General features: G+C 36.8%; 1 protein-coding gene across 2 annotated transcripts in view; it reads left to right on the top strand.

Annotated features, from left to right (window-relative positions):
• The window catches only part of TRANS11 (translocase 11), a 167,935-nt gene that overhangs the window by 84,368 nt on the left and 68,635 nt on the right, over positions 1–14,932 (top strand). For both annotated transcript variants that reach the window (XM_089832319.1, XM_089832324.1), the window contains 3 exons: positions 9,892–10,339; positions 10,476–10,540; positions 14,453–14,646. In XM_089832319.1, the coding sequence (XP_089688445.1) occupies positions 9,892–10,339; positions 10,476–10,540; positions 14,453–14,646 (707 nt within the window). The remainder of the gene's footprint in view (positions 1–9,891; positions 10,340–10,475; positions 10,541–14,452; positions 14,647–14,932) is intronic.

Below are 14,932 nucleotides of genomic sequence, written 5' to 3'. Positions count from 1 at the left end.
CTTGTACAATTGGAATTTGTATCACTCCTACTGGAGCTTCTTCTTCTTTTGGACAAACCTCAGTCTCCATCATTTCTTGCTCTAAGATTGCAGTGAGACTTTCCTCCGTAGTCCTATCTTGATCTCTTCCTTTCCCTTGCAGAGATTTTTCATAGGCATTTATACTCAGCCTATCATGTATTGGCCTGGCCAGATTTCTTCTCGCTCAAATCTCCTTACGCTTGTCTCTACTTCCTGCCTTTCAAATGTTTCTATTTCTTGTACACCGAGAGTGTGACTCGGGGAAGAGGGAACATTTCCAGATTTCTGCTTCTTCTGTTGAGACTCTTGGACATTTGTCTCACTCCTAGAACACTTTTCCCGAGCTACCTCTTTCCCTTTCTGGTTTCTAAACCTTCTAATGGAGTTTCTCTTTCTTGAATACTCCCTTCAGATATTTTCCTAGGTTGTTCATCCCTGAGTGGTCGGTTGGCAATTAATCTATATGTAAATCCATTTGCTGGCATGACTAATTTAGTGAGTTTACACTCAATCCACCGCTTTGTAAAATCCAAGACTAGCCTTGAAAGAGTGTCAAGATTTGTGACCTTTTTACTTTTCCAATCATATGGCTGAACTTTCATTTCTAGATTGAATCCTTTTTGCATCACATTTGGGTCCTCCTCCATTGATCAGGAACTTGAAATATGTTGCATGCTTTGTCAATGCTCAATGACAATCTTGAATGCATCCTCTTTCTAATCTTGTGCTCATCCGCAACATTTGTCCAAATATCCTCAAGGTGAACTTTATGTTGGTACTTTGATCCCGCTATTGATGCGATCTTGTTGTAGGGATTAAAATTAAACCTTTTTGGATAAAGAAGAAGACAAAAGAAGTGGAGTTCATTTGATGATCTTTCTACTGCCTTCAAACATGGGCACATCTCAGTTTTTCCTTCTCCTATGGAAATTGGAAACTGCAATCCTAACTTCCTCTTCCCTTTTTGAATCTTGTCATAGACTGTGAGTTGCCAAGTGAGTTCCAACAAGACCATCTTATTCGTTGGGTACCTCGGAAGTTAGTAAGGCTCCATGGAAAATCCCTAAACTCGGATGTATGAAAAGGTGGGAAATTGGATGAACCAAGCACCATAGTCTCCACCAACTTCATTGCATCAACTGATAATCTTATATGAATCTTCTTTTGTAGGGTCCTCACTATGCGTATGGCAAAGCCATCATTAACTCTTACATAATCATCCCTGGAATATAAATGCAACTACAGGTAGCATTCATGAACTTTGAGGTGTTGGGTTCCACTTCCAATCAGTCCTTTGTATCTTAGTCCATCATAATTCATCCTTCGTACTAGAATATAGACGGCGTAAGAGCTCATGTAAAACTTTCTTGTGTGCTCCAGATTCACCAATTGTTCATTCAGGGTATCACTTATCAATCCAACCCAATCTATCCTATCACCTTCTCTTGCCACCTGCTCAATGAAGTACCACATCCAAGATTCAAATTTATAGGAATGAGGCAGGCCAAAAATGCGACTAGGCATCATGATCATGTCACTATACTCTCGTTGCAAGTCAAGGCATACTAGTTCCTAAGGAATCTTGGAATGATGCAATCCATTCTTTTTCAACTATTTCTTTACAAAACTGAATTCCAGCAGTGTAGACTCTGAGTGCCTGCTCCTTTGTTTTTCTCACCATCCTAGGGTGTGAAGGAATCCCAAATACTTCCAATATGGATGTCAGAGAAAACTCCGCGAGAACATTGCTGTCTAAATCCTTAATTGTTTTGTCCCTAGGACTATAATGTTTGGCACATTCCATGATCAACTCTGGATGTTGAAAGGCGGGAGGGAAACTAGCTACAACGACAATTCCACTTCTCATGATCTTGGTGGCTAGGTGTGTAGGATGATGGTCGTTGTATCCAAACATTCTTTGATTGAACTCTCTCAAATTGAGGCCACCAAGGCTTGTATCTCCAATTTCTGCCCATTTCAACATGATTTTAGATTCGAGGTAGAATCCTCTCTTTTCATTCTTTATCAACTGTCCTCACGTCTCTCCTGTTGCTCGAGGTTTTGCCATTCCTCCCTACAAACCAAAAAATGTTTAGACGGATGAATACACAAGTATAAAAAAGTAGAGATAATTCTTCCAAAAGATGAAGATTTTGAAACTTTGTCAAGATTTCCAAATTCTTCTCCTTGAAATTTCCTTTTAACACTTTTCTTAAGAAACATGTAATTTTCCACAACTTACTGAAAAAGCTCTTCTTGATGAAATTTACCATCCTTTTCAGATTCCAAGAGAATTCCCTTTCTCTCTTCAAGGATCATGAAAATTTCTTTAGAAATCCTTCTCACAAATTTCATAAATTTCACTCTTGCTTTTAATTCGTTCTTCAACTTTGTGTGTGTGAGAGAAAGAATGAATGGTTTGATTATATAAACCATCCTTCCTAATATTTTCCTTCAAAACTGTAGGCTAAAATTAGGCAGTTGCTTTACTTAGTCACCACGATTCCAACTTTTGTGCCACTTGTCACTTTTTCTCCATTTTTTCAAAAAAAGTTGCTATTTTGATGTTTTTAGCTTCAGGATGAAGCCTAAGTCCGAATTCATCCAATTTTGATTTTTTTAGATTTAATTAATTAAATATTAATCAAGAATCAATGTTTAATCAATTTTCTTAATTCAATGCAAAAAATCAAATTTCTTTCAATTGCTCCCAATTTTTCCTTTTTTTTGGATTATTTTCAAAAAGTAATTTTTGTCACAAAAGCTTGCACCCTTGTCTAAAGTTTTTACCTAAGGACAACCTTGTGAAACATGGAAACAACCTCCAAGCTTTGGGACTTGAACTATGAGGTTGAGTCTCCGGAGAAGGCCGACTTCTTTTGCTATTAGGATGCACCTAGACTACACTTGGAGAGGGAAAAGGGGCAAGCAATGCATAGGAACAAACTACCTAATCTATCCTAAGGATGTGATGCACAAAAATAGGGTGTTCAGACCAATCTCTGCCCATACATGCACAGTACAACTATCATGACAATCCAAAGATATATGGATTCAGACTTGCTTTAATCCATTAGCCACATACAAATCAAACAACCAAATGAGTGACACGAGAAAAAATAGCTTCACTTCTTATCATTCATAGGCCAAAAGAGATACAAAAATGTAGGTTGTAGATATGCACGGTACATCGGTGGTTGAAGAAGATAAGATAGGACGTCATACAATTTAGAGGCAAAAGAGGGAATTTACAGTAGTATGAGAAGGCAATACTAGAGAAACAGAGAAGGTTCGACCCTAAGAAAGACTACAAAATCTACTTTTATAGCGTAAGCATAACTTAGATAGCTTCCACTCTAAGATAAAACTCAACAACTGCATTCAAATTTGTAGGGAATAATTACTGCAAAACTAGAAAAGATCTAATCACAGCGCAAATCCAGATGCGAGAAGATCACTTATCCATCAAACAATCTCTGAGAGGACAAGAATGATGGCCTTTAATCTTCTGACTGAGTAGATGGATCAATAGGCGGCGATGGAGTGTTCTTTTGCATTTATTAGACCTGGGGAACGACGAAAGTGGTTGTAGGAGATCAAAAGATCGGATCTATCACCAAAGAGCTACTTCCTCTATCATCAACTTGCTAAATCAGATAAAAAAGCACAGGTCAACCATATTCAACAGTCGCTCTGTACCTTTCTTGCTCCCTGATTGGTCGGGAACTCCTCTTTTTCCAGCTTGGCGGGTGAAACTCTTTATATGTTTTTGGTCAACACTGGAACTCACGATCCTACGAGCACCGACTGTGGTCAAAACCCTTCATGTCACCTTTTGTTCATAACCCTGACTTCTACTATCTTACGATCGCCTATACCTCATAGCATCGAGCCCATCCTTCATTCTCTTTACGATCCATTGACAGCAACAAGACCTACGATCTCACGACAAAAAAATGGCATGATAACACCCCTGGCATAAGGTCGTGGTGCCATTATTCCCCCCTCGCGATGTTACAGACACGGTTGATTTGACCGTTATGATCTTACAATCGCAGTCCATCGTGATATCGACAGTCGTGGCAATAACCTCGACGATCTTATGATCGTGGTTTATCTTTTGTCGTAACCAAGGGAGGCATCCCTGCTTGTGCTTGCGACCTTACGACACTAAGATCCTATGACTAACCTCCCCCTTCGTAGCATCGGCGACCTGGGAAGTCAACCCCGCGATCCTACGATCCTTGACCTTCGTAGCGTTAGAACACATCCTTTTGGCTCGCGATCCCTCGACTATTTGCGATTGTCACGACAAGCCGACCACTCGACCAATAGGAGCCTCGTAGCATCTTATCACTGCTTGATTCGCTCGATGATCTTGCGAGACATGAGTTATTGTAAGATCGGGACCATACCATTCTATCGTGACTCCGGGACTTGAAATATAACATGAAATTGAATCTTGTGACTGTTGGGTGGGTTTAAATATTTTAAATTCAATCCTTGGCGGGAGGGCACCTTTGGCCAACAGTAATCAATTAAATATTAATAATTAATATTTAATTTTATGTAAATCCAAAATATGTCTTGAAAAGCTATCTCAAAAATTGTTTTTAAATCCAACTTTTTCATCCTTGAAAAATTTTCAATATTCCGCTTTTTCGATTTCGATCAATTCTCCACCATTTCGCTTTTTTGGAATTTTTAAAAATTTCAAACTTTTACAAGATTGATTTTTTCCAAAATTTCCAAATTTTGCCTGTTTGGATGTCATAATTTTTACTTTTCAGAATTTTCACAACATTTTGGATTCTCAAATTTTCTCATTGTCTAAGATTTTTCAAAATTTTCAAAATTTTCCAAATTTTTGAAACTTTTTCAAATTTGCGGAATTTTTCAACTTTTCCCATTTGGATTTCAAAATTCCAGCACTCTTGGATTTTTTAATTTTTTCCATTGTCCAGGATTTTTCAAATTTTCACAAATTTTCTTCTCAACTTTTTTGACCGTTTGGATTTTGCAATTTAATACTTTTCAGAATTCTCATGCTATTTGGATTTTCAAAATTTCCCTCATAATCTAGGATTTTTCAACTTTTCTGAATATTTGAATTTTCTTAGAATTTTCAAATTCTCATTTTTTTTCGGATATTTTTCCAACTCTTATTTTTGCTCTCAACAGTTTGGAAAAGGTGGGAGTTTTCATAGGGTCGAGGAATTTATCAATGGGGCACAAAATCTCTAGCATAGACAAAAGCTGGCTTTGCGAATGACGGAAAATGACATTTTGATTGAGTCATGGATTTTATCCTTAGTTACCGGATTCATGCCCTAGAGGCTGGATCCGGATCAATCTGAATCCGGATCTGTGGTTGGGTTCGTCCAGAAACTTTTTTTTTAAATTAAAATTTTTAATTTGTTTTTTTTCTTTTTTTTCTCAATTATTTTCTTATAATCATTATGGATTTGATCCATAGATTTATACCAAAATCATATATTCATACTATAAAATGATTTAGAATCATAGATTCATACTTTGAAATGATTTAGTTTTAGAATTATGTATATTTCTCTCATTTTTTAGTATAAATAATGCAAATATATATATATATCCACGAATCATAATTGGGAAAAAAAAAATTCACGAATCTACGGATCTGATTCATGCGCCCGAATTGGATTTGTTTCACGAATCGGTAATTAAGATTTTATCCATTTGACCATTCCTTTGGATAAAAAAAATATGCAGTTGGGGTAAAAGTGCATTCTGCAACTTCTAGTGAGCGCGTTTTGGTAAGGGTGTGGAATTTCATCTACCATATACATTTCATGACAAGGTCAAAATTGTGCCCAATAAAGGGGACATGGTGGGGATTTCAGGTTGTTAAGGATTCTATTCTGTAGGACAAAATCCACGTCAATATCAAAAATGTGCTCCATGATGTGCGGAGAGCGGGATTTTAAGGGTCTCAAGGATTTTATCCACAACAAGAAAATTCCTACCATTGTGGAATTGTGCTCCAAGGTTTGAGGAGAGCGCTATTTTGATGGTTAAAATCTCACTCTGAGAAGTGCAGAGGGCGCGGTTCTAATGGAGTCATTGATTATTTCCATGCTAGATGAAATTTGCTATCATAGAAGAAATGCGCTCCAAGGACTTTGGAGAGTGCAACATTGAGGATGCCCTAGATTTTTATTCCCTTCGATAAATTCCATGACGATGTTGAAAGTGCACATCGTCTTTCACGGTGAGTGCGTTTTAGAGTGTGTAGAGGATTTTTTCTTAGTTCGAAGTTTTCCTTGACATAGGTGGAGAGGCGCTCCACAAATCGTGGTAAGCGCAAATTTTAGGGGGTCAAGGATTATTGCTTGGTTTGACATTCCTTGGCCAGCGTTGACGTGCACTCCACATTGCACGAGGGGTTCCATGCTGGACTTTCTTTCTACCTCGTTCCAAACAAAGCACCAAAGCTCAGAAGGGGATACTATATGGTGGACTGCTGCATCACATCAGCCATGCTTGCAAACATGGGGTCCCATGAATGGGCGGTGTATGGTAGGATGTTACAACAATCCTGTCTGTCCATAGTGCCATAATTAGTTTAGAATCTCAAGCTCTCTTGTTATCCAACATTCTCCTAATGATTTATGTTCTTGTTGCTAGATTTGGCTTGCCCATTGCCTTCGAGGTGGTATGGGGATGAATAGGAAACAATTATGCCACACGTCTTGCAAAAATTAGAAAACTCTTTTGATCTAAAACACATACCATTATCCGCAATAATGTTCTGAGGCACTCCAAATCTGGTTAGAATATTTGCTAGACAATATGGCTTCCACCCATTTGGTGAAATAGTCAGTTGCCATCAAGATCCAACTATTTCCTCCGCTCGAGTTGTCATTTATTTCTCCTATGAAGTCTATTCCCCACATATGGAAAGGTTTTTTTGTTTGCAAGCTCCTTAAGGGAAGAGCATTATTATACTTTACCTTTTTGGAGAACTTTTGACATACTTCACATTTCCTTACATAAGCATGAAAACCCTTGAAAAGTTGTGGCCAGTAATACCCTGCATGTAAGATTTTATTCGCTTTTGTCTTTGCTGAAAAATGACCATCACATACTCCCTCATGAAGCTCCTTAAGAATAGATTCTGCTTGATATGTATCTAGGCAAAAAAGCTGGATTCCATCTCTATTCTTCCAATAGAGGTCACCTTGAACTAAGACATATTTTGCTGCTTGAAGTTTAATAGTTCTTTTCTGGTTATCATTCAAGTTATCATGACATTTCATATGCCTTAGATAGTAGACTACCTCACTATACCAAGAGCACCTTTCAATGCTGACCTGTGTATGCTCAAGATCAACTTGATTTACCTGTGCTGCCTCTAGATTTGCATTTTCCATGAGTTTGGCTAGGCCTTGTCCTCTTACTAACTTTGTTATTTGGATATCAATATTGAATTCATGTACCCAATTTATCCATCTACATCTCCTTCTAGTAGTCTGTGATTGTCTGAAGATGTCCTTAACTGCCGCATTAGGCACATATGCAATTACCTTTGCTCCAATTACGAAATGATTTAACTGCCTTGTCAAGTGCATATGCTTGTTTTTCATTAATATCATAATTAAGTTCAGCTGCTTGCAAACACTTGCTGAAAAATGCAATTTGTTGCTCGTGCCCTTCTTCATTTTTCTGTAGCATAACTGCTGCTATGGTATGATAGGATGCAAAAGAAAAGATTTGAAATGGCTTCTTGAAGTCAGGAGACTTGAGCACTGGAGCCTCCTTTATAGCATAATTAAGTTACAGAGAAGAATCACTTATTGATGCTTTCACTGGATATCATGTGCCGTCTTTCTTTCTTCTAGCATCTCCTATTTATATGTTAATGAAAAGATGTACAATGTCTTTCAAACCATTGTATCTCTTCGTGACTAATAACTAATCGGGTGCGATTGTATTACAAAACTTATAACTGCTTCATTCCTCAACGATAAGCACTTTTTCTTATTACTAAAATGATTACTACCGCTAATGGTGATGGAGAGGGGATCATTCAAGATATGCATGTTGGCTTCCAAACATACGAGTCTCTCCTGATGTCTTGCAAAATAATTAGACTGCTACCACATCCCGAGCCTTTGCAACTTTTAAATCCTGTACCGTTTTGAGAATTCTAATGTCCGCGGTCATAAAATTAATGCTGTTTGATCAGTGCATGTTGAACATGATCTCCACACTTATTATATTCCCGAATATTGCTGGCTGTCTGCTCCAAGAGACACACATGACAACGGCATGTTGTGTTGCTTAAATGAGAGCCATGGTTACTGGAAACAACGCGAGACTACAAGTGTGTTTGAATCTGGAAATTCAAACACATTCTTTATTTCTGCGGCCTGATGCTGTTTGCTCTGGCTAATGATCGAATAATGAAATCGACCCTTTCTCTCCTAACTGCCTATCGTATTTCTCTCACGACAACACTAGAGTGTTTCTATGTGCCTTCTCTTCTCCATTTTCAAGCGGTAGCGTTCTTCATGTTCCCTTTCATAAATCCCCTGCCAGTAGACCTCTCCCATTAAGGGCCATAGCCACCTCCTGTTTGGATGATCATATCTGCCTCTTCAGCCAGATCCTCATCCATGGTTTTTAACAATGTAAAAGTGAAATATTTTTCCCACATATGGCCCCTGCGACCTGTCAAACTATGTGGCTCTTGCATTAACCTAGTCTGAGGATCAAGATACATCATTTTTCTGGAGCTGTGATAAGCCCGGACATTGACTAGAAGCTCCAACAGATGGTAGTAACAATGTTTTTCCTCTCTTCTCGAAGCTCCAAGAATCTCCATCATGAGGCATAGGTGCGAGCGCAGTCCAGTTTGATGGGAGATCATACATTTTCCTAAATGTGTTCTCAAAAACAACTCTGAACATCCCAGCATTGACTGTCATAAAATAACCAGAAATCATTTTTGTTATCATGCCCCATTCCCTGAATATTAGTATTTTGTCTCTATCCATTCGGGCCCAAAAGTGTATTGTGTCCTCATTGCTTGCTGACTGCACTGCTTCTACAAGAATATTTTCAGCTTTAGTTGACAAAGAAGCCTTTTGTTTGAGATGCAGTCTTTATAATGAGCAGAAGATGAGACATAAATCTCCAGTATTATTGTCTGCAGAATGAAAACATGGAGTAAGTTATACAGAGTGAGTTGAGTTGCTTAAATATGAGAATTTAGAGAATGGTGACACCTTTATAATTGGTTTATGCAAAATATTGCTTTGTATGTGACCTTGAGATTATGAAGATGTGACCTATAAGGATATAGGAGAACGCATAACTTGACTGGCTATTTACAAAGATCACTAAATCTTTTCCTAATAAAAATAAAAATATAACATTAGTTGTAGGATAAAGGATTAGAGAGGGCGCTCAAATGGAGGCCCTAATTTGCAAAAAATTGGGCTCCATCAGGATGTATCCATATTTTCTGTTTATGTTTGTGCCTCTTTGAAGTAAATTTCATACCAGAAAGTTGGTAGCCTTTGACTTTTAAAACAGGCATAAGAGCTGTACATTTTTTGTTATTAGTTGCATCTCTTAAGAGGTTTGCTTAAATGTTAGTGCCAATAAAGAGCTCAGAATATCCACGCTTTTGGGTTTCCTAGAGATGCTTTTCAAGTTGTGCATCGTTCTTATGGTAGAGTGACATTACAGAATGATGATTACTCAAACATCTTTTATTGTAGAACATGGTTGGTTACAGATTGACTTTATAATTTTCTATCAATCACAAGACATCAATGTGGTTTTTGGAACTTGCTAATTTGAAACAATCATGCATTTCAACTGCAGATGCTTTCCGGGACTCTTGATCACTGCAGGAGTATTACTTTTTATCACCAGTCTTTTACTTCTTGTTGATTGGTATACCCAGAAGATAGTCAGACCAGTACATTCATTTCTTTTGGCTCCTTCCTTCTTGGCTGCAGCAACCATAACAGGATGTTTAGGATGTGTTTGTGTCCCATTATTAAGAAAGTTAAAGTTTGAACAAATATTTAGGAAGGAAGGCCCAACATCACATTTAATGAAGACGGGGACTCCCACCATGGGTGGTCTATATTTTGTTCCAGCAGGTCTTGTCATTGCAAGTTTATGGACAAGATGTGCTCATATAGAAGTATTGGGAGCTTTGACAGTAACTCTGGCATTTGGAGCAATTGGGTTGCTTGATGACAGCCTATCTTTAATGCGCAATCACAACTATGGACTTCCAGGTTGGCTTAAACTTGTTCTTCAGGTATGATTTTAATTTTTGTATGGTGACATTCTTTTTATGTTCCAAAATCAAGGTTGATGGGAATCTAGGGCTGCCTCTTTCTTTTATTGTGGTATTTCCCATACCCCTTGTGATATTTTTGTGGGCAATTTCTCAGGTGGTTGCAGGCACTTGTTTTTCCATCTGGTGGGATTCTGTAAACTTATTATCGCCATATAAAATGTATAGCTTTCTTAAGCCTTTTGGTGCTAATCCTGTTCCAAACCTAGTAAAACTAAAGTCTTGGAATTTATGTTTTGTGATTTGTCTATTTTTTGGAAGTCAGCAAGAGCGTATGGATAATTGCGTCTGCATAATCAGGTCATGAATTACAATCACATACTATTGATCATGTTTATAATGTGCAATCTGAACATTGCCGCCTTGCCACTTAGAACAGGACCTTGCTTGTTTTTCATTGAAAGCCAGAATCTGTTGGTGTTACTGTGAAGTATTCCTTTTCAATTATAACTTTGTTACAGAAAAGTAATTATCTGATCGTCGAGAGATTATTCAAGCAATGATACTTAAATTCAAAAGCACATATGTTTTATTTTCTGTTATGGTACAGAACTATAAAAGGATATGAACTATATATATCCCTGAGATGGGGAGCTGCTCTATATGTAAAAGTAATGTTCAGAATAAGGGCTTTATTCTCTTATAATGCCATAGGTCGGAACTGGCATGAAAAATGGCAATGTATGAGTTTTCTATGAACCAGATATCATATATGAAAACTCCCTAGAATTTATCCATGAGGATCGACATGGTCGAGATGAAGGCAGAAGGTGGAACAATCCTGCAATAAAAAGAAAATATAATCATTAATAATACTCAAATCAGTAACTAAGTTAGCTCATGGAAATCCTTTGTACAAATTCTTGTTGTCTAGTCGAGTGATGGGTTGACACTCTAAATACCAGGATGCTCAGTGGTTGGACAGGGTGTCCTATGTCTATTTCCGGGAGGGAGGGTCTTTCTCAGATGAGATTGTGTGGGGATATTTAAGGGTCCGCGGTTGGGAGGATAAGCCCCTGACAATGCTTCCCCTCTCCACCAGATGCCAAGACATACACACGATAAAGATAAGTTATGCATTCAAACATCTGTTTGTAACAGGTATTTTACTTTTATGATAATTGAAATTACAAGTTTAAGATATGTTAGATTGAATTATATTGTTGAATAAGTTATTCCTTTCAATGAGATAAACTTTTCTCGTCAATGTAATTTGGAACCAGTTAGATTAGTTGATCTTCCATTTGAACATGAAATGTATTTGTATGCATGAGTTAGGCTTATCTTATGGTTGTTATTTCTGTCTTTAATTAATGGGAATAATGAAAATGAACGTATCTTTTAACTGTATGTTATTGCCACAATTAGCAATAGGAAAGAAAAATGATGGTACAGTGGTATTTTATGCCCTAGATGGTGTTTGTCTTTATGATGTGGTGGTATTTGATGCCCTAAATGGTAATTGACATTTCGAAAGTGGTATAGCTATTTGTGCCCTAAGTAGTATATGTGGACTGACTTGGATTTTGTAAAGGCTGCCCTAGGCAGATTCCAGTTTCGGAATTTAGGGTATGGAAATCTTAAAACCTCTATCTAGATAATTTGATGATGCCTTCAATTGTTAGTTTCAATATTTCAGTTAAATTGATTGAAACTGTTATTCTCTTTCGCATGAACAAATAAGATAACTATTTTAACTGCCTTCTTATGCTCATGAATATGGAAAAGTAATTATGCTCATTGATATGATAGTTGTTAGCTAAGGCTTGGAAAAAGTGGTTATTACATATACCCTGAATGAGTGTTCTAGTAAGAGAGGAAGGTTAGATTAGTTGCAAAATCTAATGTCTCCCACAAGGCAATACAAAGAAAAAACCATATCAAGCCCCTATATGTGATGAGTTTGACAATGGTTGAACCAGTGATCACATGTTATATAAACGATGGTCAAAACTGTAAGATGATTGCTAATTGAGTCTGTTATTGGATATACCTGAAACTTTCAATGGCCTTCACATTTGCATATGGAGAAAATTAGGTAATTTTCATTTAGAATTTGCATATCTTTAAAAGAGAAATGGGAATGCGTGAAAGTATTACAATTTACACAACTCCTTTGTGTTTTTTTTGACCCTGCCGCAATATTTTCATGCGGTCAGCACTTCAATTGTGTTCATATGTTTATCTCTTTTTTTTTCAGTCACTAGACCCTTCACTGGCAAAAGTTATTTTAGGGTGCAAAGTCTGGCCAGTTACAAGGGAAATCCCAAGGAGTTCCCTTCTTTGAATACTTGATGGAAAATAGAGGGGTTTACCATGTATAACTGGTGATTTTCAGACACTTACACCAATTATGTATGTCCTCTTTGTTATCTTCTTTTTGTTAATGAAGCATAGCCTCTTCAAGTTGCCTGGTTTAGAGGATGGTGCAGGGGTCTCTGTAGAAAGTTTTGTCTCTTCGAATCAAATTTCAGAAAGTGTTTGTTTTTATATTCTTCTGGATCAATAAATAATCTTTGTTTTATTGTTGATAAGACAAAAAAACTGACTTTTGTTTCATTAGAGTCAATCGCAAGTCTTTATTTCATGTTCATGGGTATACACCAATTTAGTTCTGGTTTATTCTCGTCTCTTACCAACATGAAAGTAGCCTAACTACTGCTGGCATTGACAATCAGGACTCATTTAAGAAGATGATTAACAAGTATCTTCTATTTATTGAAATGTCATTAACAAAATTATACTATGGCATGATTTCTCAATTTAATAATTTACAACCAAGAATATTGATTATGTATTAAAGCTCTGACAACAGTGCAATTTAAAAGAATGCTGAGAAGGAATAATGTAATGGCGGGGCTGATAAGATACCATGGTTATCCCCATATGGTATGAATGCTTATTTCTCATTGGAATGATGTGTCACAAATCGCCAAGACAATATGAAAAGCTGATACCAGCATAGCCAGAAAGTCCATGATTTGAAGAAAACTCACTATTGAAAAGGGAATGTTAAAATGGATTATATTCATATCAATTTCTTAAGTTTACAATATTCACCAATTTTTTCCTTTTAATTTTTGCAGGCAAAATATAACTTTAGGATTGAAGTTGTGGTACCACTAGAGAGCATGTTGGACTCCACACTTCGTGAATGTAGTTCAGCATGTATGAAAAACTACATCAAGTTTATATTTACTTTTGGAAGATATTCAAATATTAAGGATAACAGGAGAGATTGCTGAGGAAGAAAAGTAGATTAGAAACTCAGATGTTCAATTAATGAATTCAAGTGAAATATGCTGCTTCTGCATCTGCATTCATGTTCATGTGGCGTGGATGTGAATATCTATGTATTTTGGCTGCTAGAAATGACCAGATGGTTGAATATCCCATTGTGTTTACCCAAAATGAATTGTTTGGTTTGAATAACATGACAGTAGGCAGAAGCTAATCAGGCAAATTTTAGATAACTTTATTGCAAAGGAAGACAATGAACTAAGAAGCATGATGCCATAGGAGAAACAAATCATCTCAACCATTTGTTGAATTTTCAATAATTTCCTGCCATCACTTATATTTTGGATTCATGTGGTGTTTAAAGCTACAAGGCGAAGGCCATCTGTTGGCCATACCATTCTTCACTTATTTTAATATCTCTTTTGTTATATGTACTATTGTCCTGATGTGCTGTGCTTTTCTGGATGCATCTTTCATTGATCAATTTTTTTTTCAATTAACTTAAGTTTTATTTTTCAGTGGCAGACAGCTTAGATCCTCCACATTTTCTGAGTTTACAATTTTTTCGTGTTTATATCCTCCAATCCTTTTTTTAGTTTCTCCAAAAAATCCCTGTTCTAATAGATTTGTGTGGAAATATACATCTGTTATTGCAATTTTTTATTCCTCTCCATAAGTATTATATAAAAAGAAAACTGATTACCTTTCTGTGATTGTTAGAAAATTTTGGCTTTTCACATTGATTACAAAGCGTTTACTTTCCTATTTGTCTGTTGTCATTTCAGAACCTAGAAGGCATGTTTCTTACCATACACGAGTTTGATAATGTTGCAGGAAATTGTTGTTGCCTTTACCTGCACCTATAGGTCCATTATATTTGGGAAAATGGTACCTTCCATTAAGAGTATTTTGCTTTGCAGCTATGGCTAATGGCATAAACTTGACAGATGGTCTTGATGGTCTTGCCGGAGGGACTGCTGCTTTGACATTCATAGGGATGTCCATTGCCGTTATATCTATTTATCCTGGTTAGTGAAAGGATGTCCATTTAAAAAGATGCATTATTATGGCTGACACTTCTTTAAGTACATTTTTTCCCATTCATTTTGAAGGATTAATTTGAAAACTTTGTTGCTCTAACAAACTCTACAGTTATATATATGTTGGAAAATTGACCCAAGTGTAGTAAAAGTTGAAATGATAATAAATTTATGGGAGCAAGTCATTTTATGGCAGTCAATAATTCCCTCAAGTCAAGCTAGAGACAGTTTGTGTATAAATGTTGCTTTTTTGGCAAGCTAGAATATGCCTTGA

Source organism: Cupressus sempervirens, chromosome 1, assembly GCF_028749045.1.
Source record: "Cupressus sempervirens isolate cs-2001-9-10 chromosome 1, ASM2874904v1, whole genome shotgun sequence".
Taxonomy (NCBI): domain Eukaryota; kingdom Viridiplantae; phylum Streptophyta; class Pinopsida; order Cupressales; family Cupressaceae; genus Cupressus; species Cupressus sempervirens.
The sequence above is the reverse complement of the archived record's forward strand: the minus strand, read 5'-3'. Positions and strand labels throughout refer to the sequence as shown.